This window comes from Saccopteryx bilineata, chromosome 2 (assembly GCF_036850765.1).
Source record: "Saccopteryx bilineata isolate mSacBil1 chromosome 2, mSacBil1_pri_phased_curated, whole genome shotgun sequence".
NCBI classification, from domain to species: domain Eukaryota; kingdom Metazoa; phylum Chordata; class Mammalia; order Chiroptera; family Emballonuridae; genus Saccopteryx; species Saccopteryx bilineata.
The window spans coordinates 262,064,993-262,092,947 of NC_089491.1; the positions used below are offsets into that span (position 1 = coordinate 262,064,993).

The 27,955-nt window shown below is 40.7% G+C and overlaps 1 protein-coding gene across 3 annotated transcripts in view; it reads right to left on the minus strand.

Annotated features, from left to right (window-relative positions):
* Positions 1 to 27,955, minus strand: part of CORO1C (coronin 1C) — a 94,450-nt gene that overhangs the window by 16,868 nt on the left and 49,627 nt on the right. For all 3 annotated transcript variants that reach the window (XM_066260328.1, XM_066260325.1, XM_066260327.1), the window contains one exon: positions 11,324 to 11,446. In XM_066260328.1, the coding sequence (XP_066116425.1) occupies positions 11,324 to 11,446 (123 nt within the window). The remainder of the gene's footprint in view (positions 1 to 11,323; positions 11,447 to 27,955) is intronic.

Below are 27,955 nucleotides of genomic sequence, written 5' to 3' on the forward strand. Positions count from 1 at the left end.
AGATCATTTCCAACTTTAAAAAGCTTTACACAAAGCACTTGTTCTGCCACTGCTTTGAGGTGACTGAGAATACAATTCTAACCCTTTGAGAGTTTTGGAAAGATCACTACAACATCATGATATGTTTACGCATTATTGACTTGGCATGGCAAGAGGTTACAAGAAGAACCTTGAACTCGGCATGGAAAAAGTTATGGCCTGATATTGTTGCAGACAGGGACTTCGAAGGATTCAAACCAGAGACCGAGACCAAGATAGAAGCATTCATTGGAGATTGTGTGCCTTGGAAAGTTGATGGGTCTGGAAGTAGATGAGGGTGACTTAAACAAGCTCATCAAGGAACATGAGGAGGAACTCTCAACTGAGGAGTTGAAGGAGCTACAGATGATAGAACATACGGAACTTCTGCAAGAGATTAGTAGTGAGGAGGAGGTAGAGTCGGAGGAAGTAATTTCTATAAGTGAAATTAAAGACATGCTGGCAATGTGGGAGAAGCTTTCAAGTTTCACTGAAAAGAAACACCCAGAAAAAGTTTCAACTGGTCGTGCTTCAGCACTTTTTAATGACACTTGTTTGTCACATTTCCATAACTTTTTAAAAGACAGGCAAAAGCAAACCTCATTGGAGAGATTTTTATTAAAGTGAAAGTGCCGAAAGTGCAGCCAAAAAGGCAAAAACAGGTGATGATTAAATGAATAATACGTAATGTTAAGCTTCGGTTAAGTTTAAAGTTAAGAAAGTGCATTTTTTTATAATTAAGTTTTTGTGGTTTCATTTTAAGTAAAGAAAGTGCAGTTTTAGTTTTGTTTAAAGTAAAGAAAATGCAGGTTTAGTTTACATTTAGTGTTAAGAAAGTGCAGGGGTTTTTTGTGGTTTTTTTTTGTTATTTTTCTGAAGCTGGAAACGGGGAGAGACAGTCAGACAGACTCCCGCATGCGCCTGACCGGGATCCAACCAGCACCCCCACCAGGGGGCGATGCTCTGCCCCTCCGGGGCGTCGCTCTGCCGCGACCAGAGCCACTCTAGCGCCTGGGGCAGAGGCCAAGGAGCCATCCCCAGCCAAGGAGCCATCCCCAGCGCTCGGGCCATCTTTGCTCCAATGGAGCCTTGGCTGTGGGAGGGGAAGAGAGAGACAGAGAGGAAGGAGGGGGAGGTGGAGAAGCAAATGGGCGCTTCTCCTATGTGCCCTGGCTGGGTCCCCCGCACGCCAGGCCGACGCTGTACCACTGAGCCAACTGGCCAGGGCCTAAGAAAGTGTAGTTTTAGTTTACGTGTTTACAGTGCCTGCATCCCTTCCTCCCTCCCTCCTCCAACATTCGCCTCTGTTAGCCGCACTCGTCTGTCTCCAAGGTAAGAATACAGTACTAAATAACACTTTTTTCTTTTATTTCATATATTTTGTTAAGCATTGGTAAAGTATACATGTGTGTTTCTTAATTAAAAACATGTCTTTTTTCATAATTTAGGATGGCTTGGGGATGTTTCACAGGGCTGGAATGGATTAAATCTACATCAGTTATTTTAAATGGGAGAAATTTGTTTGATATACGAGTTGACTGACTTACGAGCTCGGTTACAGAACAAATTAAACTCGTATCTCAAGGTAGCACTGTACTAATTAGCCATAAAAAGGGATGAAGTACTGATATATGCTACTACATGAACACTGCTTGAAAATATTATGCTAAGTGCCTGACCAGGCGGTGGCGCAATGGATAGAGCGTTGGACTGGGATGCCGAAGACCAAGGTTCGAGACCTCGAGGTTGCCAGCTTGAGTGCGAGCTCATCTGGCTTGAGCAAAATAAAAAATAAAAAAAATGCTCACCAGCTTAGATGCAAGGTCGCTGGCTTGAGCAAGGGGTTACTCGGTCTGCTGAAGGCCTGCGGTCAAGGCACATATGAGAAAGCAATCAATGAACAATTAAGGTGTTGCAATGAAAAACTGATGATTGATGCTTCTCACCTCTCTCCGTTCCTGTCTGTCTGTCCCTATCTATCCCTCTCTCTGACTCTCTCTCTCTGTCCCTGTAAAGAAAAAAAATTAAAAAAATAAACTTAAAAAAAAATATTATGCTAAGTAAAACAAGCCAGTCATAATATTATACGAAAGATCCAGAATAGGAAATGATGTAGAGACAGAAAGTAGATCAGTGGTGGCTGAGTGCTGGAAGTGGGGGAATGGTGACAGCTCAAACATAGGGGGTTTCTTTTGAAGATGGTGAAAGCATTCTAAAATTGTCTATGGTGATGGCTGTACATATCCATAAATATACTAAAACCAACTGAATTGTACACTTTACATCTCAATAAAGCTGTTTTTAAATCCTCTTGATGGATAAAAACTCCAAAGACTCACTATCTTAAATGGGGACATGCCTGGGCAGCAGAGGGAGAAGGGGATAGAAAAGCATCAGAATATGAGCAGCAAGAAACTTTATGTTCAACAATGGAGGACCCGGGTTTTAAAAGACTTAAGAACCACCCTCTAAGAAGAAAGAGACTGAGTCACAGCCAAGCTGAATAGCACCAAGAATCCTGTAGAGCCCAACCTGTGCTGACGCAGTGGATAAAATGTTGACCTGGAATGCTGAGGTCGCTCGTTTGAAACCTCGGGCTTGCCCCATCAAGGCACATATGAGAAGCAACTACGAGTTGATGCTTCCCACTACCCCTCCCCCTTGTAAAAATCAAGAAATAAAGTAAAAAAAAAAACCAAGAACCCTATAGAAAACCAGATGTTAAATAATATTTAAGTTTGTGAAAAGGCTCAAATTTAAAGTGATTATTTTCTTATATATGAAGATTAAAATAAATCATTTACCAGAAAAAACAGGATATTTAGGCAAATAGTTCATGAAAAATTTATAACTTGCCAGTAAAAAAAATCATGCTCATCAGCAGAACTAGTAACAAACAGAATTTTCCTTTGTTGGGAATTTTTAAGAAGGAGACAAACAACTGTTTTCAATTGCTTAGTGGAAGACAGAGATCTGGATTAGATGCGTATTTAGGATTCAGCTCAGTTCTGTTGTTCTGTAAAAAAATTAGAACAAAAAGTCTGCCATGTTGAAGAGTGGGGGGAAAGTCATGAATTAAGTCACCATTCATAATTAACAGCCAAATTTTATTCCAGCTAAATAAAACCCCTTATGCAAATCATGGCAAAATAAACATGGTTTTCGAAGGCCCAAGTTTAGGATGTCACCTAATTTCCCCTGAACCCTCATGGTTCAGTAAAATTTAAACGAGGCAGATGCAAACAAGAATGAATATCAAACAGCAAACCTACCTTACGTCCCACCCAGACTATCACCTCTCCCCTGGGAGAGCATGGGCTTCTGCTCCCTCTCCCCATGCTCAGTATCACATAAGCTTTCATCCTGAATTGCACTATTTTTACTCAAGGGTTTATAATTAGTAAAACAATTTTAAATTAAACTTTAATTTTGAACAGAATGAATATAAAATGACTAGTAATTTGATAAAAGCATGAAGTTGACAGAGAAACAATCATGAAATGAGGCTTTTGTGACTCAACAGGAAATGCATTTTGCAAGATGAGTTCTGACCAGGCTTACAAATGAAAGAATAGTAATACCACCTGCCATCTCCAGATGGCAGCATAACCTTGGGCTGCTGGGTTTTCTTGCAAGGCTTGCAAAACCTCTGCCTGACTAACCAAGATTTAATAAATAGTGCGTTTTCTAAGTCCCTAATGAAGTGTGGAGTGATAGGAGGCTTTGGTTAGAGCCAGCATCTCCAGCTTAAATGTTAGGGTGAAAGCAGAGCTCATCATGGAACTTTCACCTTCCCTTTCTCTAGCTTCTTCACCCATTTTCTGCTTGGACTGCAAGAACATCTTAATGATGAAGCAAAAACATTTATTAAAATTTTTAAAATAAGGAAACTCTGTTCCTGCTATATGTCACTTCTGGAAGATTCAATTGTTCCTTCAACTAGGTTTATGCATTTAATATAAACACCTAACCCATTTTACTACCTTGGTTACTCATTCATGCAACACATTTCTTGAGTAGCCACAATGAGGCAGTCCATTACCAGGCAAGATGGGAAAGGATGAGGAAAGCAGAGACTTCTCTATGAGACTAAAAACCAAAGACAGCAAAGACAAAGGGTGGGACGTAGATGGCTGGAGCACGAGCTCTGGAGCCAAAGAAATCCTGGTTCAAACCCTGCCCGGGCCACTTGCTGTGATGGTCCTTGACAAACAACTCAACATCACTGTGCAGAGAGGCAACATCAGTACCTACACTTCCCACAACTGCTATGAGGATTAAATGAGTTAATAAGACCCTTAGAATAGTGGTTGGCATACAATCAGTGCTCCCACAATGTAGAGACAGTACAGGGCAATGGTTAAGAACATCGGCTCTGAAAGTATTCAATTCTTGTCTCAGCTAGACATTAGCTGTATGACGTTGGGGACATTCACCTAACCTGTCTGGGCCTTAAGTTTCCTTACCTATAAAATGCAAGTAATAAAAAACCTGCCCTCAGTGCATTGTTCTGAGGACCAATGTGGTACTATGAGTCTAAAGCAGTGGTCCCCAACACCCGGGCCGCAGACTGGTACCAGTTCGTGGGCCATTTGGTACCGGTCCACAGAGAAAGAATAAATAACTTACATTATTTCCGTTTTATTTATATTTAAGTCTGAATGATGTTTTATTTTTTTTAAATGACCAGATTCCCTCTGTTACATCTGCCTAAGACTCACACTTGACGCTTATCTCAGTCATGTGATACATTTATCCGTCCCACTCTAAAGGACGGTCCGTGAAAATATTTTCTGACAGTAAACCAGTTCATGGCCCAAAATAGGTTGGGGACCACTGGTCTAAAGCATTTAGAATAATACGCAGGCTCTGGGTAAGTGTTCATTAACTACTGTTACTAAAAGGAAACCACCCAGTGTATGTAACCAAGGCTAGGCTGGTATGAGCCAAGTGCTGAATGAAAATACAAGTGTCATGAGGTTACCTTCTTGCTGTTCAACTTTGGTATGGCCAGGAAGGCTCCCCAGGGAGATGACCTCAAAGGATGAAAAGCAGGAAGAAGGAGAGAAGGGAGGGAATGAGGAAGGAAGAAAATCAAGTATCCAGTTTCAAAAATAAACAACACAGACACATATAGCAATTTTCTAAAAAGGCAATGCCCCACAGAGGCTGGCTGAGCAGCTGACAGGAAAAAGGCCAGAGTAAAAAAGATAACAGAGCCTGACCAGGCAGTGGCACAGTAGATAGAGCGTAGGACTGGGCTGCGGAAAGACCCAGGTTCAAGACCCTGAGGTCGCCAGCTTGAGTGCATGTTCATCTAGTTTGAGCAAAAGCTCACCAGCTTGGACCCAAGATCGCTGGCTCAAGCAAGGGGTTACTCGGTCTGCTGAAGGTCCGCGGTCAAGGCACTTATGAGAAAGCAATCAATGGACAACTAGTGTCCCCAAACTGCGGCCCCCTGGGGCCATTTATCTGGCCCCCCGCGCACTTCCGGAAGGGGCACCTCTTTCACTGGTGGTCAGTGAGAGGAGCACTGTATGTGGCAGCCTTCCAATGGTCTGAGGGATAGTGAACTGGCCCCTGTATAAAAAGTTTGAGGACCCCTGAACTAAGGTGTCACAATGCGCAACAAAAAACTAATGATTGATGCTTCTCATCTCTCCGTTCTTGTCTGTCTGTCCCTGTCTATCCCTCTCTCTGACTCTCTCTCTGTAAAAAAAAAAAAAGGGCAGAGGCACACTGATTTACAGTGGGAGGAGAATGTGAATGGGAGCGCCTGTGAAGCTAAATGAAAACGATGGAACTCTTGCCTCTGCTGGTACATAAAGGTGGTGTTGTTCTCCATTGTGGGCTGTGGAAAAGAGCCGGCAGAACCTATAAGTCTTTCCACATGAGCGTACACACCCCATGGTGGGTGCCTGCTGGCCCTGCGTATAGGCCTGTCATTATGTGGCTCTCTGTCCTTTTAGGGCAGTCTGCCCTTTCCGGGCACTAGCCTTTCAGTTGGGACTGAAGAGGTCTTGCCTTCTGAAGACAAGGACAACAAAGCCAAAGTGCCACTTGGTACACATGCGTAGTATGTGTGCAACCTGGGACACAGCCTGGTGTGGCAGAACCTATGCTGGCCTGGATGTCAAAAGACACAGGGCTCTGTCACAGCTGGGATGCTAACTGGCCATGTCAGCATTAAAAAGGGACTTCAGAACTTCTTGGTGCCTCAATGTCCTTTGATACTAGGGACAGCATCAGCTCTGCTTCCTCAGGGGCTACTGGGAAGGTCACAGGAGTTTAAACATGTTGCACACCCAAGCACTAAGTTAATGTGAAATACTTAAATAGGGTGACCTTTGACAAAACTGTCATTCCCTAGGTCTGTGTTTCCTAAATTGTAAAATGGGAGATACTGCTGCCTTTCTTCGCTGGTACAATGATTCAATATAATCATGCACAGAAAGGCTTAAAAACAGCACTTGGCAAAAAAAAGTTACTACCATATGTTCATGATTATTTGTCTTCCTGTTACTATGACCACTATGACCCCATGTATTTTAAGTCTGAACATCATTATTTCTTTGAATGAGTTTTATCTTCAAATTAATCCAGCACTGTACCCAACGCTCTCATTTAAGTCCAAAATCTCACTAGTATGAAGGCTCCAGTTCACACCTAGGCCAATCAGCACTGATCTGCAGGCCCATTAGCTTGTCTCTGCTCCATGGCGGCAAGCTAGCGCTCTAACACCCACCAGCTTTTTCAAAAAGCTTGCAGTGAGCAGAGAGAAAATAGGTATCCACCGTCCCCTGCTATGCCGAGAGTGGGCATCTAGCCCAGCGTGGACTATAAGCTCTATCCCACTGCCCCCACTCCCCGCCACTTGATATTTTGTTTTTGTTTTTAAATAATAATGTGTGTTCCTGGTACTTTTCTTTTTGGACAACACATTACTATGACAATGTTTTGTTTTGAGAAAAAGGGAAAAATGCAACCAGTCCCAAGGGCTTCCAGATGAAGAAGTGAATCAGTCAGTGAAAACCCATCGTGGTTCTGGAAAAAAACAACTTGAAATACATATTCAGGAACTATTGTATCACCAGCATCCTTTTTGCAAGTGAAGTTCTGGTTATGGAAAAAGGACAGCTCAAGAGAACATTTCCAGCAAGAAAAACAAAAGAAAATTAAGAAACTTAGGCTTCCCTCAAGCAATAATTTTAAAGTGCAATTTGCTTGATGATTTTATTTCTCAAACACAATGCAAATTTAAAGCATATATACAAGTGTTTCCAGACCCTATTTTAAACACCCATCATGAACTTGCTTCTGGGCTAGACACAAGCCTTACAACCATAAAAAGGGCTAGTCCTCTGAAAGGCCATATTTTTTAAATGCTAAGGAAACCAATTCCAAAGGGAAAATGAAAGAAAGAGATGATCTTAGGAGACAGGAAGAGGCTCACAGATTCTGTAGCAGCTGCACAATCCCCCACAGATCCAACGACCCCAAGGGGTAGGATGCACAGAGACAGCAATCATGAACTATGACATTAAAGACGACATTAGTTTTGGGAAAATCAAGAACTGAGAGCTGGTTCGGATCTGCCAAGACTACAACACCAACTAGCAAATGGCCCCGATGTCAACTGTATAAGAAGGCAATGGCATGGAGCCGGGTTGATGGACTGAGGGAAAGGAATGCTGAGGAACGTGCTCTCATCACTAGCTACAGTACTTCCATTTTTATCTTAAGACAAAAGCTGTATTAGGACATTTACAACAGAAGCAGAAATGTGTAAAATAGGGAGTTTGTTTTTGTTGATTTCCACAGAAGTGTGAGATTGATTTAGGAAAATGAGAAAGTGTCTGTTTAAATGTAATCACTTGAGACTACTCAGAACAGCTAGCTGAAGACAAGACAGCTACTCTACTTTCAAGATCTTTCCCTCTCCCCAACTCTTCTAGAAACAATTATGCAATCTGAATTAGCTGTTTTTTAAAAATTTGGGTTTTGGTTACTACCCTGCAGATAAGGGACGTTGAATCAACACCATTCATAAAACATAATTTCGCTGCTCTTTGTATTATTTAAAGCACTATTCTTTCCTTGGAGCTAAAATGTTCCCAAGTACAATACTAATAGCCACAATCTCTAATACTCTCTATGGAAAGATATTGTTGGAGAAAAACTCACAGTACCAAAAATATGGAAAACCTGGAAGTAAAGTATAATTTCTAAGGGGAAGGTTTGTGTAATTGCATTTGTTGGTGTAAAACATCACTTCAAATAGTGGTACGTTAAAGGCAGCACCTTAGCTGCACATTAAAGTACATTTAACTATGACAATATAATTTACTTTTAGGCTACTTATACAAGCCATCTCTGAAAGATGGAGAAATGTACCAAACGGCTGGTATTCCTTCTCCTAAGACTGCAAAGTGACATCATTGTCATGAAATCAATGCTCACAAAGTGAACAAATCAATGCTTAAATGCTTAGGACTTAATGGAATTATCCTATAAATAAAAAAAGCAGTTTTTAAAATTAACTTAATACTATTACAGTTCATATGATAAAACCAGTTTGATTGTCTTTTTTCTACTGAATATTTGTTACAGATATTCTTATGCTGTGAATCCACTCCGGTGAGTTTTGATGTGCACCTGTAGTGGATTCACAGCAAAATAATATTTTGTGACCCCCTAATGAATTGCTAGATCTAGACGTTGAGTATCAATAGCTGTACAAATAAAAAAAAGAACAAAAACCAGACACCCTGACATCATGTGCCTACTAGTGGAAGAACATAACATTACTTAAAAAGTCTTGCCATAGGGATTGAACCTGAATCTGATTACATTTCAGGATCCAACAGCCATTAGCAGGGAACTCAGAGGACAGAGTATGCTGAACTGCATTGTAAGAGTAAAAACTGCATGTCACTGAGCATTTATCTCAGAGAAATGAAAACTTATAACTACACAAAAATCTGCATAAAGCATTATTTATAGTAGCCAAACCTAGAACCAGCCCGAATGTCCTTCAGTGGTGAATGGTTAAACAAACCATGGCCCATCCACATCATGAAATGCTTCTCAGCAATAAACAGAAATGAACTATTGAACTGAAACACACAACTACTGGGATGGATCTCAAAGGAATTGTGCTAAGTGAAAAAAGTCAATCTCAAAAGGTTACGTTCTGTATGATTCCACACATAACATTCTTGAAATGACAAAATTAGAGAGACAGAGAACAGACTAGTGGTTGTCATGGTACAGGAACAGACAGCAAAGGAGGTGACTATAAAAGGGTGACACAATAGGGTCCTTGTGATGGAGTTCCTGACTGTGGTATTGGTCACATGTGATATCTACACATACGATAAAATTGCATAGAACCAGATACACGCACAAGAATGCAGACAAAAACAAGTGAAATCTGAATAAGGTTAGTGGAATACATCAGTGTCCATTTCCTTTTTGTGATATCATACTATACTTATGTAAGATGCTACCAGTGGAGGAAACTGGGTAATGAGTGTACTGGGTTTTTATTATTTCTTACAACTATATGTGAATTTATAATAATCTCACAATATAAAGTTAAGAAACATTTTTCATCAAAAGAAAGGAAGGAAGGCAAGGAAGAGAATATTAGAAAAATCGGGATACTGGTTTCTTTTAGGGAGAAAGGGGGTTGTGAATAGGATGGGACCCATGGAAGAGTGTGGAAGGCTAAGAAAGTTCTTTTTCTTGATCTGGGCAGTGGTTATAGGTGTTCACTTTGTAATAAATCACATAACTCGCTTAATTCACTTAACTGAATTCACTAAACTTTAGTGTTTTATAATATTAAAAAAATTTTTTTTTAAGGGGCAACATGAGCATAATGCTGGAGACAGAGAGATGGATCAAACCAGCTCCTTTAAGAGAGGTGAAGACTCTCAATTAGAGATTTTGGCATCAGATTGAAATATTGTTCCTTTTCCTTAGCAAAATGTGTCTGGCCATTAAAATGATCAACGTAGCAAGGCACAGTAAACGGAACAATTCCCTTTAACAGCAGCATATTTCTTTAATATGCTTTGGCTGCCAAAATTATGAGATCACAGGAGGAATTATCCTCAGCCAAAAGTCCATGAGGAAAAAAATGAGTAAATGTTTAAATGACACAGTTCAGGAATGAACTTGTGTTTATGTAAAATAATTTTAAGTAATAAAGGCTTCCAAACAATGTTTCTAAGTCTGGTTCAGTCTACAGAAAATAAAGAGGTAAACAAAGTAGTGGGGTTCTCCCAGCTCCCCATCTGATGAGACTAAGCTTGCTTTGCAACTTAACCAGTGACTAACTTCACCTATCTCCATACTTACTTCAGTATTCCCCGTCTGTGCCATGCCTGACCTTTTCAACATATGTGGGCTGGGGTTAAACACAGGTCCAAACTAATAATTACATCTTAAGACTAAGGAGAACATAATCAAGAACAAGAAGCTTCACATTAAAAAAGACCCCAATGCCTGATTTCATACACAATCTACTTTTGGAATCCAAATGAGAGAATATAAAGAATTTTAAAAATCGTGTAAAATATTTGTATAGCTGCATAGAAAGGACTTTCTTAACCAAGGTCCACTAGACCAGTGGTTTTCAACCGCCAGTCTGCAGAAGAGTTAACCACCCTGATGTTGTATGAAGATAATCACTGGGTCTATAATCTCCATACAATATCAGGATGGTTAACTCTTTCATGGCACAGCACGAAATTTCTGATGCACCAACAGTTAAAAAACACTGCACTAGACAGAGCACACCTTCTTACAGTCTAGAAGAAGCACTTGTAAAAACTGTTTACTATCTCTCAGTATCTGTTACATATCCCCTTTTATCTGTATAACCTTTGGGATCTTATTTCACTGAAATGTACAATTCTTGGTTGAAGTTTTTTCTCTCTATTCTGTGGGGGGGGCAGGGGTCACACAGTCCAATGGCATTCACAGAATTACTGGAAAGTCATTTCATTTTCTCTAAACTCTTCCCACAGAACTGTCAATAAACATATACAAACACACACTCGTACATACAGAAGAAGAAAAAAGACAACACAGTACTACCTCTTGAGTAGTACTTGTAAAAGGCTTATCTGCTGTTAAACTTTAATGTCACTAAATCCTGTATAATCTAATGGACAATCAAAACTGCTATGATTCTGTGCTTTTCAAGCCTCTACACACACACACACACACACACACTTTTTGAGGGCAGTAGGTGAGTGTTACTGGCCTGTGTGTATGCCACACCCTGGGAACTTACCATAACTGTGCAGTCCTCTGAGCCGCTGGCAATGACCTGGTCGTTATGTGGGCACCAATCTATGTCAAGCACTGGTCCTGTGTGGCCACATACTGTAGGGTAGGATTTGTCAATTCGACCAGTCTGAAAGTGAAGAGAAACAAATTTATGATGTAACATCAACACCACAGAGTTTGTGTTTTTTCAGACTCATTTCTTCTTTATCATCTCCACCCAAAACTCCCAACGGTCCATGTACAGTGACCTTCATATCAGTCAATGTCAACTAGTGAGAACTATTAACTTTCATTTTCAAAAATATTACTACCGAGGACACTCCACAAAGTTAAGGAGTCAAATTTCTAGTACCAAAAAGAGTTTACTTAATCAACTGCATTAATAGATATAGCAAAAGAGAATAAAAAAAGTCTTTACCAAAATATTTTTCTATGGTAGCCAAATTATAAATTATGTGTTTCTACTGTTAAAAAAAAACAACCTTGGGATCATTAAAAATGTAAAATATAACTTTTAATATAAGTTAATATTCTTATACAAATTAACAGTTCTGGAAATGAATGTGAGCAAGCAAAGTTAAGGTAATAAAAAGAAACCCTTTAGCTATTATAGCTTAGGAGCCAAAGGACATACTAATTTTAGTCTCAGTTTCTCCGCCCCTTTCAATCAATAGAAATTCCAGCTGGATGTTGCAATTAAATTAACATCAATTTAGCCCTCATCCACTGTCCAGTTCCACATCTCATTAAGAATACAATTTTTAATGTTGGTTATCAGTAGCCATCCAACTTACACATTTGAATCAAACAAACGAATCTGGCTTAGACCATTCCATGTTACCCAGGACAGAGGCTGTTGTAACGACAGTTGTACAAAAGCTCCTTCCTTTCTAAAAACAGGTTAATGTCAGTTCATGTTGAAGTCCACATGCTCTAACAGCAGGTGAACAAAAAGGAATCACTGCAACACAAAACTGAACCCATGACGTCACAGCACGGGGGGCGGTTCTTGGCAATATTTCAAGACCAATAAATTCTATGATTTCTCCACTGTGACTTGATCGTGAAAATATGGGGAGAAACAGTATGCTAACATGCAAAGACCACTGGCTCCAGAGTCAGACAGGATTCCAAGGCAGGCTCTCTAAACAGTGGTGACAGGCAATTCATGTAATCTCTGAGTTCTAGATCATCATCTATACAATGAGAAACAATAATATATACTTATTTCCCAGGATTATTGTGAGGATTAAATGAAAGAAATGTGTTTTTTTGTAAATCGTAATTTAGTATTACAATTATCTGTAAAAGGGATAGAACAAATCTAATTATAGTACCCAGAATATAGTAAATACTCAATAAAAATTTACTGTCACTTGTTATTAGTTCTTTGAGGATAGTATGTTAATTTACTCCATCCTTAAGAATTATAAATGTGTTATTTGTGTACTTTTAGGAGCGAGATAGTGTGCTAAGTGTTGGAGATACAGAACTGAATATGACAGCCCTACCCTGCCTGACCATGGAGGTCAGGAAGAGAACAGAAGATTGAAACCAGCAATTATAGTGCAGAACCGGACATGCTCTACCAGGACAGGAGCAAGGGTGGCAGGAACACAGAAGCGCATTCACCCAGGGGTCACAATCTTTGCAGAAGTCTCCTACAGAGAAAGGTTAGTTCTAAGCTGAGGTGTGAAGATGGATGTACCTGTCTACAGACCTATATGGCCTGAGTTTTTTCGCATGCTTCCCCCTTTTTCTTGCAAAACTAATTAAATCCACTCTGGATCTCCTGAATTACATCCCCTAAAAGAGTTCACAAGAGAAAATGCCAATGAACAAACAGAGTATAATAAAGAATATGGCCTGACTTGTGGTGGCGCAGTGGATAAAGCGTCGACCTGGAAATGCTGAGGTCGCCGGTTTGAAACCCTGGGCTTGCCTGGTCAAGGCACATATGGGAGTTGATGCTTCCAGCTCCTCCCCCCTTCTCTCTCTCTCTCTCTCTGTCTCTCCCTCTCCTCTCTAAAATGAATAAATAAAAAATTTTAAAAAAAATTAAAGAATATGGGTCCTGTAAGAGAAGCCACGTGGGTCAGATACAGGCAGTGAAGCACCGAAACTTGAGAACCAGCCTGTCTGGGCCAGGGCTGTGGCTCTGACCTTTTGTAGCGCTGAGGCCCTGGCCAAACAACTTCATCTCTCAACCTCAATTCCTCACCTGCAACACAAGAACATTACAGTTCATTCTTTAAGAGCTGATGTGAACATTAACTGAGACAATCAAGGGAAAGTATTTGGTACTGTCCCAACACTTGAAGTGATCAATAAATGTTACCCAAAATTTAACAACTGCCAGCACTCACTCTACCACATCCTGATAGTATCTGTTCTTAAGGAAAAAACTGCTGATAAGCACATTATTCCAAGTGGTTTCACCTAATTCCCATATTGCACCCTCACAAATACCATGTGAGTACAGCACCCCTGGAGCTACCACTCCAAGTAATGTTCTACTGCTCAAGCTGCTGGCAGTGGACTCACATGTGTAATTTTATATTACTAATATATTACTGTATAATATTATATATTGTTATTATTTAAACTATAGATACAGTTCCTCTTTTGAATGTGTGGCATTTCATAATTTAATACATTCTGAAACGGGAAGGTCAAGATCAGGTCTGTGTACATTTAAATTGACATTCCAGGCCCTGGCTAGTTGGCTCAGTGGTAGAGTGTCGGCCCGGCATGAGGAAGTCCTGCGTTCAATTCCTGTCAGGGCACACAGGAGAAGTGACCATCTGCTTCTCCACCCCTCCCTCTTTTCTTTCTCTCCCCCTCCCACATCTATGGTTCGAATGGTTCAGGCAAAGTTGGCCCCAGGCATGGAGGATGGCTCCATGGCCTCACCTCAGGTGCTAAAATAGCTTGGTTGCTGAGCAACAATGCCACAGCCCCAGATGGCAGAACATTGCCTCAACAGAGAGCTTGCCAGGTGGATCCCGACTGGAGTGCATGTGGGGAGTCTGTCTCTCTGCCTTCCCACCTCTCAATTAAAAGAAAAATCAACACTCCATAGAATAAAGTGTGCAAGAGAGATAATAACTGAAGAAATAATGGCTGAGAATTTTCCAGGTTAATTAAAGCCATAAGTCTTCAGATTCAAGAGGCACAAGTCTCAAGTAAATAAGAAGAAAACCACACCAATGTGCATCCTAATGCAATTTAGGATGCATAAAACAAAGACAAATTCTCAAGAGTAGCCACAGAGGAAAGACAGATTACGTATAGAGAAAGTAATCAGACTAACTGTGGGCAGATTTCTCAGAAGCAATTACAGAAACAAAGACCCAGAAAATAATGTCAGAAAAATAATCACACATGCATTCTATAAATTTTTTATTTTTATTTTTTATTTATTTATTTATTTTAGAGAGCAGAGGGAGAGACAGAGAGAAGAGAGAGAGAAGGGGGGAGGAGCTGGAAGCATCAACTCCCATATGTGCCTTGACCAAGCAAGCCCAGGGTTTCGAACCGGCAACCTCAGCATTTCCAGGTTGACGCTTTATCCACTGCGCCACCACAGGTCAGGCCACACATGCATTCTATACCTAAACTATCATTCAAAAATAAAGAAAACAAAAGACATTTCAACAAAAAGAGACAGTGAATTTACCATTTACAGAATCTTATTCAAAGAATTAAGTTTTTGGACTTATCTCAAAGAATTTCAAAATTAATTTCAGGGACTTATTTCAGGAAAAGAAAGTAAACCAGAAGAGAGAACTGGGATGCCAAACCAACAGTGAGAAAAACCTGGTAAATAAGGTAAATGTAAATCAGCATTGACTGGACAACAGCAGTAATAATGACTCCCTGAAATGCAGATAAAAGAAGAAAGACTAAAATACTAAACAACAATAATGTAAGATAGAAAAGATATAGGACCAGAGTTCAAAGCTTTCAGGCCCATTTCTAAAGAAAAGGCAGAAAAATTGACTATTTTTTGACTAAGTTATGTAAGCATGTTAAAATTAAGGGTAAACACTAAAGGGAAAGAGATTATTAAATCCATATATATAAGTGGACTCATGCAGCTCAAACCTGTGTTGTTTCAAGGGTCAACTATTTTCAATCTGAGATTAGGAATCCAAGAATGTGAAGAGCCAACTAGTAGTTATAGGCAGATTTCTGACTCCAAGGGAGGTGGGACCCTAACCGCTGAGTTGTTCAAGGGGCAACTGTACTAATTTCTAAAAATCGTATAAAGTGAGAGGGAGGTTGGTGAAATAAAAGAAAAAAAAGATAACTTATTTAACCCAAATGAAAAAGGAAACTTTTAAAAGGCAAGAAAAAGCATGAAAACCATAAATCACAAAATAATATTGCAGAAATAAAACCAACTATAAATCACAAATTGTGGTATATACAAATGGTTTAACCTTACAGCTAAAAGAAGTGTTCAGATTAGATTAAAACCAGTTATAAGACACATTTTAAAAATGATAATACTGCCTGACTAGGGGGTGGCACAGTGGGTTGAGCGTCAAACTGGACACAGAGGACCCAGATTTGAAACCTCGAGGTCACTGGCTTAAGCCCGGCCTCACCAAGCCTGAGCGCAGGGTTGCTGGCTTGAGTATGGGATCACAGACATGACCCTATGGTCACTGGCTTGAGCACAAGGTCGCTGGCTTGAGCACAAGGTCGCTGGCTTGAGCAAGGGGTCACTAGCTCTGCTGTAGCTCCCCCCAGTCAAGGCACATATGAGAAAGCAATAAATGTACAACAAAGGTGCAACAAGAATTGATGCTCCTTGTTTCTCATCTTTCTCCTTTCTTGTCTGTCTGTTCCTCTCTCTGTCACACACACACACACACACACACACATACACACACAAAATGAAGATATCAAAGGCAACTAAAGGAGCAGATATAAAATATATATCAGATAGTTACACAAGAACAAATAGACTTTAAGGTAATATGCATTATCAAAGATAACATCACAGTTTAACATTTAAAGAAACAATTCACAGGGAAGCTAGTCACTATGAAATTAAACTCAACTAACTACATGTGTTAAAGTAGATGAACAGAAACAATGAGCAGGGCTTGTTTAAGGAAAAGATATCCTTTTACTAGGGAAGCATATAATAGGCCTGAGACACGACTACCCACCCTGACCTGCTCAGTTAAGACTTATGATCTGATCACCCTGTGAAATTATCTTCAGTGAGATTACAGAGCCCCTTTTTTGTCTATAAGAACTATAAGCACCTGACCAGGCGGTAGCGCAGTGGATAGAGCATCAGACTGGGATGCAGAGGACCCAGGCTCAAGACCCCGAGGTTGCCAGCTTGAGCACGGGCTCATCTGGTTTGAGCAAGGCTCACCAGTTTGAGCCCAAGGTCGCTGGCTCGAGCAAGGGGTCAGTTGGTCTGCTGTAGCCACCTGGTCAAGGTACATATGAGAAATCAATCAATGAACAATTAAGGACCCTCAACGAAGAATTGATGTTTCTCATCTCTCTCCTTTCCTGTCTGTCTGTCCCTCTCTCTGACTCTATCTGCCACACACACAAAAAAAGAACTATAAGAAAATGACAAAGCTATAATATTAAGAGATTTTAATAAATATTTAAGAGCTCAAGAAGATAAAATTAGTATATATAAAAAAATTACAAAGCTTGATCTGATATATACAACCTTATAGTCAATATTTAAAATATATATTTGTTTCAAACAAACAAACATTTTTTAAATGATTAGGACACCACAAAGCAAATCTCAAAAAATACCAAGGAATCAATATGCCATACACATGTTGTATGTATAACACAATACAATTAAAAACACAAATATAAACCAAGAGTCTCTAATGCATCTAAAAAAAATTAAATTTACTAATACACATAGAAAAGTATAATGGCCAATAGATGTTTAAACTGATCAATAAATACATGACAGCAATATTGTGACTTATAAGATATTTGGTCTTCATCCATAGTTCCTGGTTCACAACTCCCAAAACCCTTAAAATTCCTAAGTGTTGAGAGTGAGAAAGGTGTCTCTTTGTTATACTAATGAGGTGACTTTTAGATCCTACCCAAGGGTGGGGACTAGTCTTCAGGAGAATCAACCAAGTAGGTAGAGGTTTGGAACTTTCCCCACCTCCTGACCTCTGTGGAGGGGAGAGGGGCTGAAGATTGAGTTCAACTGTAAGGGCCAATGACTTGGTCAATTATAACCATGCACCTGATCTTAGCCAAAAGACCAAGAAGCGGTTCAATCATAACTACGTAAGGAAGCCTCCACAAAAACCCAAGAAGAGAGCTGGTTGGTCACATGGGGAACACTTCCCATGCCATCATGCCAGGCCCCAAGCTCCACAAGGACAGAAGCTCCTTTACTGGGGACCTCACCCTACATATCTCTTCACTTGGCTATTGATTCATATTCTTTAATTTCCTTTGGAATATATCAGTAATCTAGTGAGTAAAGGAGTTTTCCTTTTAGAGTGAGTTATTCTAGCAAATTAATCAAACACGGGGGGGGGGGTGTCCTTGGAACATCCAATTTGTGAGTCAGAAGCATAGGTAACAACTTGGATTTGTGACTAGCATCTGAAGTATGTGTTGGGGGTGGGGAGCAGCTTTGTAGGACTGAATCTTTAACCTGTGGACTGTGATGCTATTTCTGGGAAGACAGCGTCAGAATTAAGTTGAATTCTCTAACACTCTACTGGTGTCTGAGAATTGCTTGGTGGTGTGGAGAAGCCTACATGCACACACAGAAACTGGGTCAGGAAGCCTTTTCAATGACATGTCAAAACTTGTGGGATCTAGCTAAAACAGATCCAAGGGAAAAATTTATAACTTTAAATGCATATTTATGAGAGAAGACTGAAAATTAATGAGTTAAGCATCTAACCTGAGAAGTTAGAAAATAAACAGAGTAAACCCAAAGAGCATATAATTATGAGAAGAAATTAATGAGAAAGAAAATAAATAATAAACCAAATCAACAAAATTAGATATGAAAGACAGAGGCACAAATACCAGGAATAAAAAAAGGGACATAATATGAAAATGGTAGAAATTGACATGATATAAAAATATGAGGAATAATATTTGATAATAAACCTAAAAACTCCAGAGAAAATAAGCTGCCTCCTAGATAAAAATCTATCAAAATTTTTTCAATAAATAGAAAACCTGAATAGACCTATAACCATAAAAGAACCAGGTAAGTATAATTCCACATACACCCAATAAATTGAGCAGTCACTAAATAACAAAAATCACTAGGCCCAGATGGTTTTACTGGTGAACTTTATTAAACAGACAAACAAATATTCCCAGAAAAAAGAAGAGCACTCCTGAACTCATTATATAAGGAATGTACACTTTGATTCAAAGGGTAGTATAAAGAAGGGAAACTTAAGTCTATGAGACTTATAAATACTAATGCCAACTCCCCTCAAAAAAAATAAAAAAAGAGTAAATTTAAAATTCTGCAGTGCAGGTTGCTCTAAAAAAAAAACACAGAAAACATAAGCAAGTGAAAAGACAAGTTGTAGACTAGGAGAAGGTATGTACCCAACATACAGATCTGACAAAGTTAACAGCAACCGAACAGAATGATGGGCAAGTGATATGTGCAGAGAATTCACAGATAAGAAACCTGAAAAACCAATAGATAAATGATATATGAAAAGAATCTCATTTGTAATCAGGGAACTGCAAATTAAAACAATGAAGTAACATTTTACTGTACACCTATTAAAATTGGCAACAATTTAAAAATCTAAATACAAGTGCTGGCAAGTATGCTGGGAAAGAGGAACTCATAAAAACATCTCACAAGAGAGACTACAGTACTACAAACACCTTTTGAGAACAAGCTGGAAACAGCTGGAGGTGAAGATGCCCACCCCTCAACAGTCCCACCTTAAGGTGATCTGTGAGAGAAAAGCCCCGTATGTTGCACGAGAAGGATACTAATTACAGTACTGTTGGGAATGGGTGGGGTGGGGTGGCAAGAGCAATTAAACTGTTCTTTGGTATGAAAAGTTTAACACACAAAATAATAGTCAGTTTAGATATATGTACATGTAATAGAAGTATAAAAATATGATCTTTTGAGGTAATGATTACCTCTAGGGAAGGAGAAAGAAGGGAAAAGGTATTTTAGCTACATCTGTTATGCTTTATTGTTTTTCAAAAAAGAGATACAAACAAACATGGCAAAATATTAACATCTGTTTAATCTTGTGGGTAAGCACATGAGTGTTCTATTATTTTATTTTGATTTCTTTCCTATTTTAAAAAATAATTAATAATACAGTGAAGTTGAGAAACACACCAATGCCTTGTTACTAACGTTACATTTTTAAATAATCTTTACTCTCACAGATAAAAGTGTTTCTATCTGCAATGTTTTGGTTTGTCCCAGGATCTTTGTATTCTCAGGCTCTTCCCAGCATACCACATCTGGCATCCTTGATGGCAAAGTACTGAATTCTGAACTTCCAAGCACACCAAATAATTTTTTTCTCAATCTAGGGGCTAAGAAGAGCTTTTGCTCAGACATAAAACAATTTTGAGGGGAATCTGGAGGTGCTAATACTAGTTGTTCTTAATTACAAACTGAGAAGCTTACTAAATCACTTTAAGTTAAAATCAAGCAACCCTGGCTTGATTAATAGCTACTAAGCAGTGTTTGTCAGTTAAGTAAGATATTTGAGAATAGTAATAAAAGCATTTCTGCCATTCCCCACTCAGCCCCAACAAGTCTATAGCATAAAAGCACTAAAGAGTCCAATGATTTCATAGGAATTTGAATGCCAAAGGGCACCTACCATGTATTTCCTTCCTTTCCATCAAAAACAAATAACAACTAATACTTGTAGAGTGCTTACATTACATGTTAGGAACTGTTTGAAAGCCCTTATATCTTCATTCTCACAAGTACCTTTACGATATAGAAACTTTATTATCCCCATTTTCTAAATAAAGAAACTGTTGTACAGGCCCTGGCCGGTTGGCTCAGCGGTAGAGCGTCGGCCTGGCGTGCAGGAGTCCCGGGTTCGATTCCCGGCCAGGGAACACAGGAAAGGCGCCCATTTGCTTCTCCACCCCTCCCCCTCTCCTTCCTCTCTGTCTCTCTCTTCCCCTACCGCAGCGAGGCTCCATTGGAGCAAAGATGGCCCGGGCATTAGAATGGCTCTGGTTGCAACAGAGCAACGCCCCAGAGGAGCAAAGCATCGCCCCCTGGTGGGCATGCCAGGTGGATCCCGGTTGGGCGCATGCGGGAGTCTGTCTGACTGCCTCCCCGTTTCCAGCTTTGGAAAAATGAAAAAAAAAAAAAAAAGAAACTGAGGTACAGAGAAAGTCAAGAAATGAAGATCTAAAATATCACTAGATTTCTACATGGGAAGAAAATTCCCACTAAGCCACGGAAATGTGAAAAAGGCACAAAAGTAATGCTGAAATTATTGGCAGCTGGTCATCAGAAACAAGGCATTAATAAAAAAGTATATCCTACAAACAGCTGCTTCCTCTGGTGGGGCCATAATCCTTCCAACAAATAAAACAGAGAAAGTGGCATCATATCGCAGCACAACAGAAAGGGAATTGACTAAATGTCAGATAGCAATCGAGGGACAAAAAGGAGATAAAGTGTTAGAAAACTGGCATTTTGAAAGTACACTGATCACTCTACATACACTGCAGGATGGTTACAACATACAGTCAGGAATCAGCTCTCTCCATCTCTTCTTACCCATAACAAAATCAAATGAAAAAAAAGCACAACATAGTTCACCCAATGAGTATATATTATTATAAGGGCAGAGCTGGGCAATTATAAAACTGCTGAGAGCTCAAGTACACAGACACTGAAGAAAACCATACAATGATGGCCTTATATGGTAAAGATGAGGACACATCATTTCTGAAAGACATTTTCCACTAAGATCTAAATGAGAATGCATTTCTCACTCATACCCACAACATAGCCACACTTACCATCCTGTGAATAAACCCAGGAATCCATGTCTAATTTGCTAGACTGTGAAGGACCATTCAGAAAGACACCCACTGAAGTCATGGTGACAATGCAGTTTACCTGCACCTCTCAGCAGCAAATTTAAATGAATGCTGAGGCTGGAAGGAAGATTTACAAGCATGTGGGAGTCTGTCTGACTGTCTCTCCCCGTTTCCAGCTTCCGAAAAATACAAAAAAAAAAAAGAATACAACGCCTGCTTTTAAGTATCTTTTTTTGACTAAATGGTGATTTATTTTTAGACCTATCCATCAATTTTCCAAGGCTTTTATATATAGAATTTCATTGACTAACAGATCAGCCCACGTTCCGTCAGGGATGTGTCACCTCAGCTGCATCATCTAGAATAGCACTATTTTTCTAGCATGGAATTGAACATTTAGCTGAGACTAACTAGTAAGTCAGCCATTTGACTTCTCACTTTAAACAAAGTATTTTTTTACTTATTGATTCTTTACTAGTCCGAATAACATGGCATAGGAGACCTTTTATTGTACTTCTTTAACTAAAACTCCAAATGATGAGAATTACTAGCAAGTCAAGTTATAAAAATGACCAACACCAAGGTTCCCAAAGGCTCTGGCCCAGAGTCCAATTCAAAACGTGTACGATGCTGGTGAAATAGGTCAGGGCACTAGCTTAGAGACATTATCTAAAAGATCTAGTGGCCCGCTAGGGGCCAAGCAACATGAGCCCCAGGGAAAATTCCGCCTCCAAAGTGTGCCTATGGCTGGCACAAGAGAGGTGTGACCGCACAATTTCCATGTGGCTGGCCCGAGCTGATGGCTTTGACGTGTTCCAGCCAGCAACCCTCACAGAGATAGAAAACCTCCTAGACGCTACACTATCATTTGCTTTGGGTTTAAGGAAAGTCCTAAAACATTTCAAAGCAGAAAAAAAAAAACTGAGGAGAGCTCCTGGAGACGGATGTTTCAAATAAACCCACAAAGTTGGGCAACACTTCAACCAACAGGCGTTTATTTATTTCTTTTGAAAGGGGTACAGGATAAAATAAAAATTTAAGCATCAGCCAATACATAACTTTAACTTCTTTAATTTATTTGTAATTTTAAATAACTTTGCAAAAACATTCCTTCTTAGACATACAAAATTCAAGGTAACTTTCATGAAATATTTCAAGTTGTAAGAATATTTGTCATCAATTTCAGTGGGAAACCACTGCTTTCACTTACATGTAACAATGCATCTTATTTCTCACAAAAAAGAATCCACATTCAAGAAGTGCACTCATCCTACATGTTGAGGCCAGTACTGTGCAATGAACACATTCTAAATATATACTAACAAGCTTGTAGAGAAGTCTTCTAGATACGTTTCTATAACGAAGTTCCACACTGGGGTGTGGTTTTGAAGAAACAATGGTGTATGACAGATGTACCTGCAGACACTGTACCATACCCAAACTCTCAAAATCCAGCATTGGGATGCTTCTACTATGACCTATGCAGTATATGAAGGATCATTCAGAATGATTATTTCTTAATATTATAAGAGTGGCCCCTCATATGATAACTGTTTTCAATCCACACTTTAGCTTGCTCAGTATTAGGTTGAGGATGCTACCAAACAGGAGCTAAGGAGAATCGATCTCATAATTTCTGGTCCCTTCAAAATGTAACATGTTGTTAAAACCACACAACACTACCCAGAAGACTTATTCTTTCTCATAACTAACGTATGTCTTCAAAAGCTAATATACTCCCACAGCAATAAAAAAATGACACATATTAATTTTATCAGTCAACTCAAATATTTCCCTTTAAGATACTCAAGATATTCTACATACCATTTCTTTCTGGTTTTGATTCTGGAGGTCAATTATAGAAGCCCAAGCTCTTCTCAGGAGCTGGGTGCTGACCGCTTTCTATACTGTCTCCCTTATCTACTCCAGCACAGATTCCTGGAACTTTTCCAACTACTAATCGACAGTCATATTATTATCCAGCCACTTTATAATCCATTATTATAATCTATGCTTATCTTCCAGACTGGTTACACCACCCTCTGATGTAAGGGCCTAAAATGCCCTGCCCATCCTGGTCAGAGAACAAGGTAAAAAGGTTTTCCAAACTTCACCCCCACTTTACATTTATAAAAGTTTTCATTTTAGAAAAAAATGTGTCCAAATTTCAAAAACTTGATTATACTGTCCCTAAATTAAAAGAGCTTTTCAAAGGCACCAATAATAACTCATCACTGGCTTTGGCGTAACACTGTGAGAAATTCTGAACTCCCAGCAAGAGTGGGAAGCCAAACATGTGCTCGGAAGCATAGGAAAGGTTTCCAGCCCAGGCATAAGGGCTCCATTCACACTGTGCAGAGTTCAAAGGAGTCAAAAAAGGATGCTGACTGAAGTTGGTTTTCCTTTTTATTCAACTTCCTTTTTCTTGTAACAGTATTATTTATGTGGATCCATGTTCCGTTAAAATCTCTTAAGGCCCTGTTGCCCCACAGGGAGGAGCTATAGTGACCGTGGTCACCAGATAGAGAAGTGGCTGCGACAAGACGGACTTCTGCAGCAGGCCATAAAGACTGACGCACGCAATGTATGATTTGTTGACAGGCTGATCACTGAAAGTGACAGCTCATGGCCCAAGAACAAAACATTCTGAGGAGCTTTTACTTTAAATGAACCAGAAACACCAACCTAAGAGAAAGTGCTCTGAAATGAAACATACAGATTGGGTTACCCAGCCCTGTAAGGTAAGCTAAGCACTAAAGCTGCCAGGGAGGGGCAGTGTGGTTTTGCACAGACCTCACCTGCCAGCAAGTAAAAAAAGCCATTATGGGCACAGTGAAAATGCAAGCAAATCATTCCGCCATCACTGGTCCTCTTTACAACTGGCTTCAGACTGAACAGACCATTTTTAAGAACCTGAGGGAAGTTACTCTAGAACTACGGATATTTTATTATCAGAGAGCAAAAAGTGGAAGAGTTAACATCTTAACCACACCGAAATTTGCAAAAGCAACCAGAGAAGCTGTATTTCCTAACTTCCTGGCTTAACAAAAAATTTATGAAGTGAAAATCCCATCATTGCAGACAAGTAATTTCATATAATACTTCCGGTCTGAGAACAAACATAAACTAGGAACCCAACATGAGGTAGAAACAAGTCAAAATAATTTTCTGCTTCAAAGCAAAAGCTGAAAGGCCAAAGAACTACTGATGTAAGAACAAATACAGGAAATTAAAACAAAGCATTCTAGGGTGACCAGGTGGTAGCGCAGTGGATAAAATGTCGGACGGGGACATGGAGGACCCAGGTTTGAAACTCCGAGGTTGCCGGCTTGAGCGCAGGGTTGCTGGCTTGAGCCCAAGGTCACTGGCTTGAGCAAGGGGTCACTCGCTCTGCTGCAACCCCCACCCCCACCCCCCCATCAAGGCACATATGAGAAAGCAATCAATGAACAACTAAGGTGCTGGAACGAAGACTTGATTGATGCTTCTCATCTCTCTCTGTTCCTGTCTGTCTGTCCCTGTCTGTCCCTCTCTCTGTCTCTGTCGCAAAAATATAAAATAAAAAAACAAAGCATTCTGGGTCGAATTAGAAAGAAGAGTAATTAATTGGTTGCCTCACCCCTTGCACTAAGCAAATGACACTGGAGATAATCTCCACCTGGACCCTCTGAGGATGATGGAGAGTCAGAGCTCCCCTTCCATTCCCAGCTCTGCACTGGTTTGTCCACAAGCCTCATAGTAAAACTGTACCCTCTTTGAAATGGGGATAAAAAAACAAAAAATATATTACAACTATTTCAGGTAAATGCCTTGGGTTACATGGCCAAAGCAGTTCACATCTTAATGCGGTTGTAAATAAGCAGGACGACAGGAGTAGAGACCCAATTCAGTAGCCTGTATCATTTACTCATGACTTAAAGCCAGAAAAGAAACTCAAGTCACCACTCCTCTGAGTGCCAACACGTGCTCTATAGTGCACCCTCCCAGCTCAGCCTTCCCTGCACTCAGCTCAGATCCCACCACAACTAGCACAGATATTCAACTTGGTAGGAGCAGAGATACCTATGGTAATAAGATGGCTTCTGGACAAATCCGGGCTGCAGACACTTGTCCATTAAACCTTGAGTCTATTTCAGAGTAACCTGTATTCAGGAACCTTTCCTTCGCTGCTTTCCCAGACTGGGCTGTCATGTTTGTACACTGAGGGCTTCTGCCGGCAGCACTTGCTCGTGTGCTGTGCACACACTTGAGCTCCAGAAAGCCAGGAAAGAGTTAAATGTTCTTTGCACTTGACTCAGTGGCTTCCCTTCACCACACACTCCCAGATCCCACCATTCTCTGGGCTGCTGTGCAGCCAATCAAAGCAAAGGAAGGAAATTATCCTGGCAGGCTGACAGCCCCAGAGCTCTGATGGCCATATATGGTAAAAACCACTGTCAGAGCCCTGTCAAGCCTGCTGGCCGGCTGCTGTGGACATATCAGTGAACTGCAGCAGTCTGCGAAGCCAGCCAAGGAAATGCACAAAGGACAGGCTGCCTGCTCATCTCCAGGGGAGGCAGGAGGGGATGGGAGGTGGGAAGCCATCATCTGCAGGGCACACTCTGAGTCACAGTCACTCACTGTAATCAAAAATAGCCCCAGGGTACATTGTGAGGTTCCTTCTGCCAGGACTTTGTGCTCCATTGTTAACTGAGGTTGGGCAGAGTGTCCCCCCTCCCAAACTCCCCAGCAAGACTATGGAAAACAGTCACTGGGAGAAAATGAAAAGGCCCTTCTGTGGCACTTCATGTGGTAATGAGGCTGTGCAGGGCTCACTCGTGAGGCTGGCAGCTCGTGACATAATTTGGAAGCCATTGTTCTGCACCTGGTGCCCTACCCTGCATCCTGTGCACCCCCCCCCCACACACACACACACATTCCCTGCCTCCCAGCCTTTCACACATACAATGTTGCACATACAATTGACAGTTTAAGCTTTCAGGGTATCAGACAGCACCTATTTCAGGAGACAGTGAATGGGCATTCCAGGACACATCAGGACACTGACAGTGAATAAAATCCCCTGCCCATAACACCAAAGCCACTCTGGGCTGAAAGTCCACATCTGTACAAGGAGCTACTGGCATTGCCACCCTCGTCCAAATGGAGCTCCGCTATTTGTGGGAATGGAAATTGCCTGCCGGCGGAGTACAGTAAGGGGAGATGCAGCCAAAGCAGATCCAGCAGGTGCTGGTGAAAAGCACCATCAAGAGACTGCCATTCCTTTTGAACTAGGCCATGAAACAAGGCACCTATCAATCAGCACAGCGCCTGGCACTTAAAGCCCTCAAAAACATGAACTGCTGCAATTTCCTCATTGTCGCTGTTTCCATACAAGGCATGGTATACCAAGCGTCCCCAAACTACGGCCTGGGGGCCGCAATTTGGCCCCCTAAGGCCATTTATCCAGCTCCCACTGCACTTCCAGAAGGGGCAACTCTCTCATTGGTGGTCAGTGAGAGGAGCACTGTATGTGGGAGCCCTCCAATGGTCTGAGGGACAGTGAACTGGCCCCCTGTGTAAAAAGTTTGGGGACCCCTGGTAGACAATGTTCTTTCCAAACCTTAAGACAATCTTCCAAGCTGACAAAATCAAAGCCCAGACAAACTAGTGTTTTTGTTATTAAGTCTTCTAATTCCAGAGAAAGATGCAAAGAATTAAGTGTCAATTAGACTACAGATTCTATACCCCCCCAAAAAAAATCTTTCAACCCTCAGTGGGGGGAAATGTTAATAAAATTAGACATGTAGGCCCTGGCCGATTGGCTCAGGGGTAGAGTGTTGGCCTGGCGTGCGGGGGACCCGGGTTCGATTCCCGGCCAGGGCACATAGGAGAAGCACCCATTTGCTTCTCCACTCCCCCCCTCCTTCCTCTCTGTCTCTCTCTTCCCCTCCCGCAGCCAAGGCTCCATTGGAGCAAAGATGGCCCGAGCGCTGGGGATGGCTCCTTGGTCTCTGCCCCAGGCGCTAGAGTGGCTCTTGGCTCTTGTCTCTTGTCGCAGTAGAGCGACGCCCCGGAGGGGCAGAGCATCGCCCCCTGGTGGGCGTGCCAGGTGGATCCCAGTCGGGCGCATGCGGGAGTCTGTCTGACTGTCTCTCCCCGTTTCCAGCTTCGGAAAAATACCGAGAAAAAAAAAATTAGACATATACAAATCAAATAAAAACCCAGTTCTGATCCATGTAAGACCCACAGCTCTGGACAATCACTCAATCTGAGTTTCAATTTCTACAACTGAAGAACAGAGGTGGGACAGCAGTTCTACACTGTGCAAAAACTAAGACACCGTTTAGGTAGGGGACACTCCTAGCATATTCTGATGTCATTTTGGAGTCTCATTTTTAAGACTGTGACATAAAGTCACTGCCTTTTCCTGAAGCTAACAGAGAGGAAATGTGCAATGTTTCCAGTTAATAATAATAATTCCAAAAATGTATAATCATGCTTACTCTGGTTTTCCTCCATAAAATGATCATGGAAAACACCAATTTTGCACTATTTTCAATGGAAGAAAAGGAGAAAAAAGAGCCGAGAAATGTGATTTGCT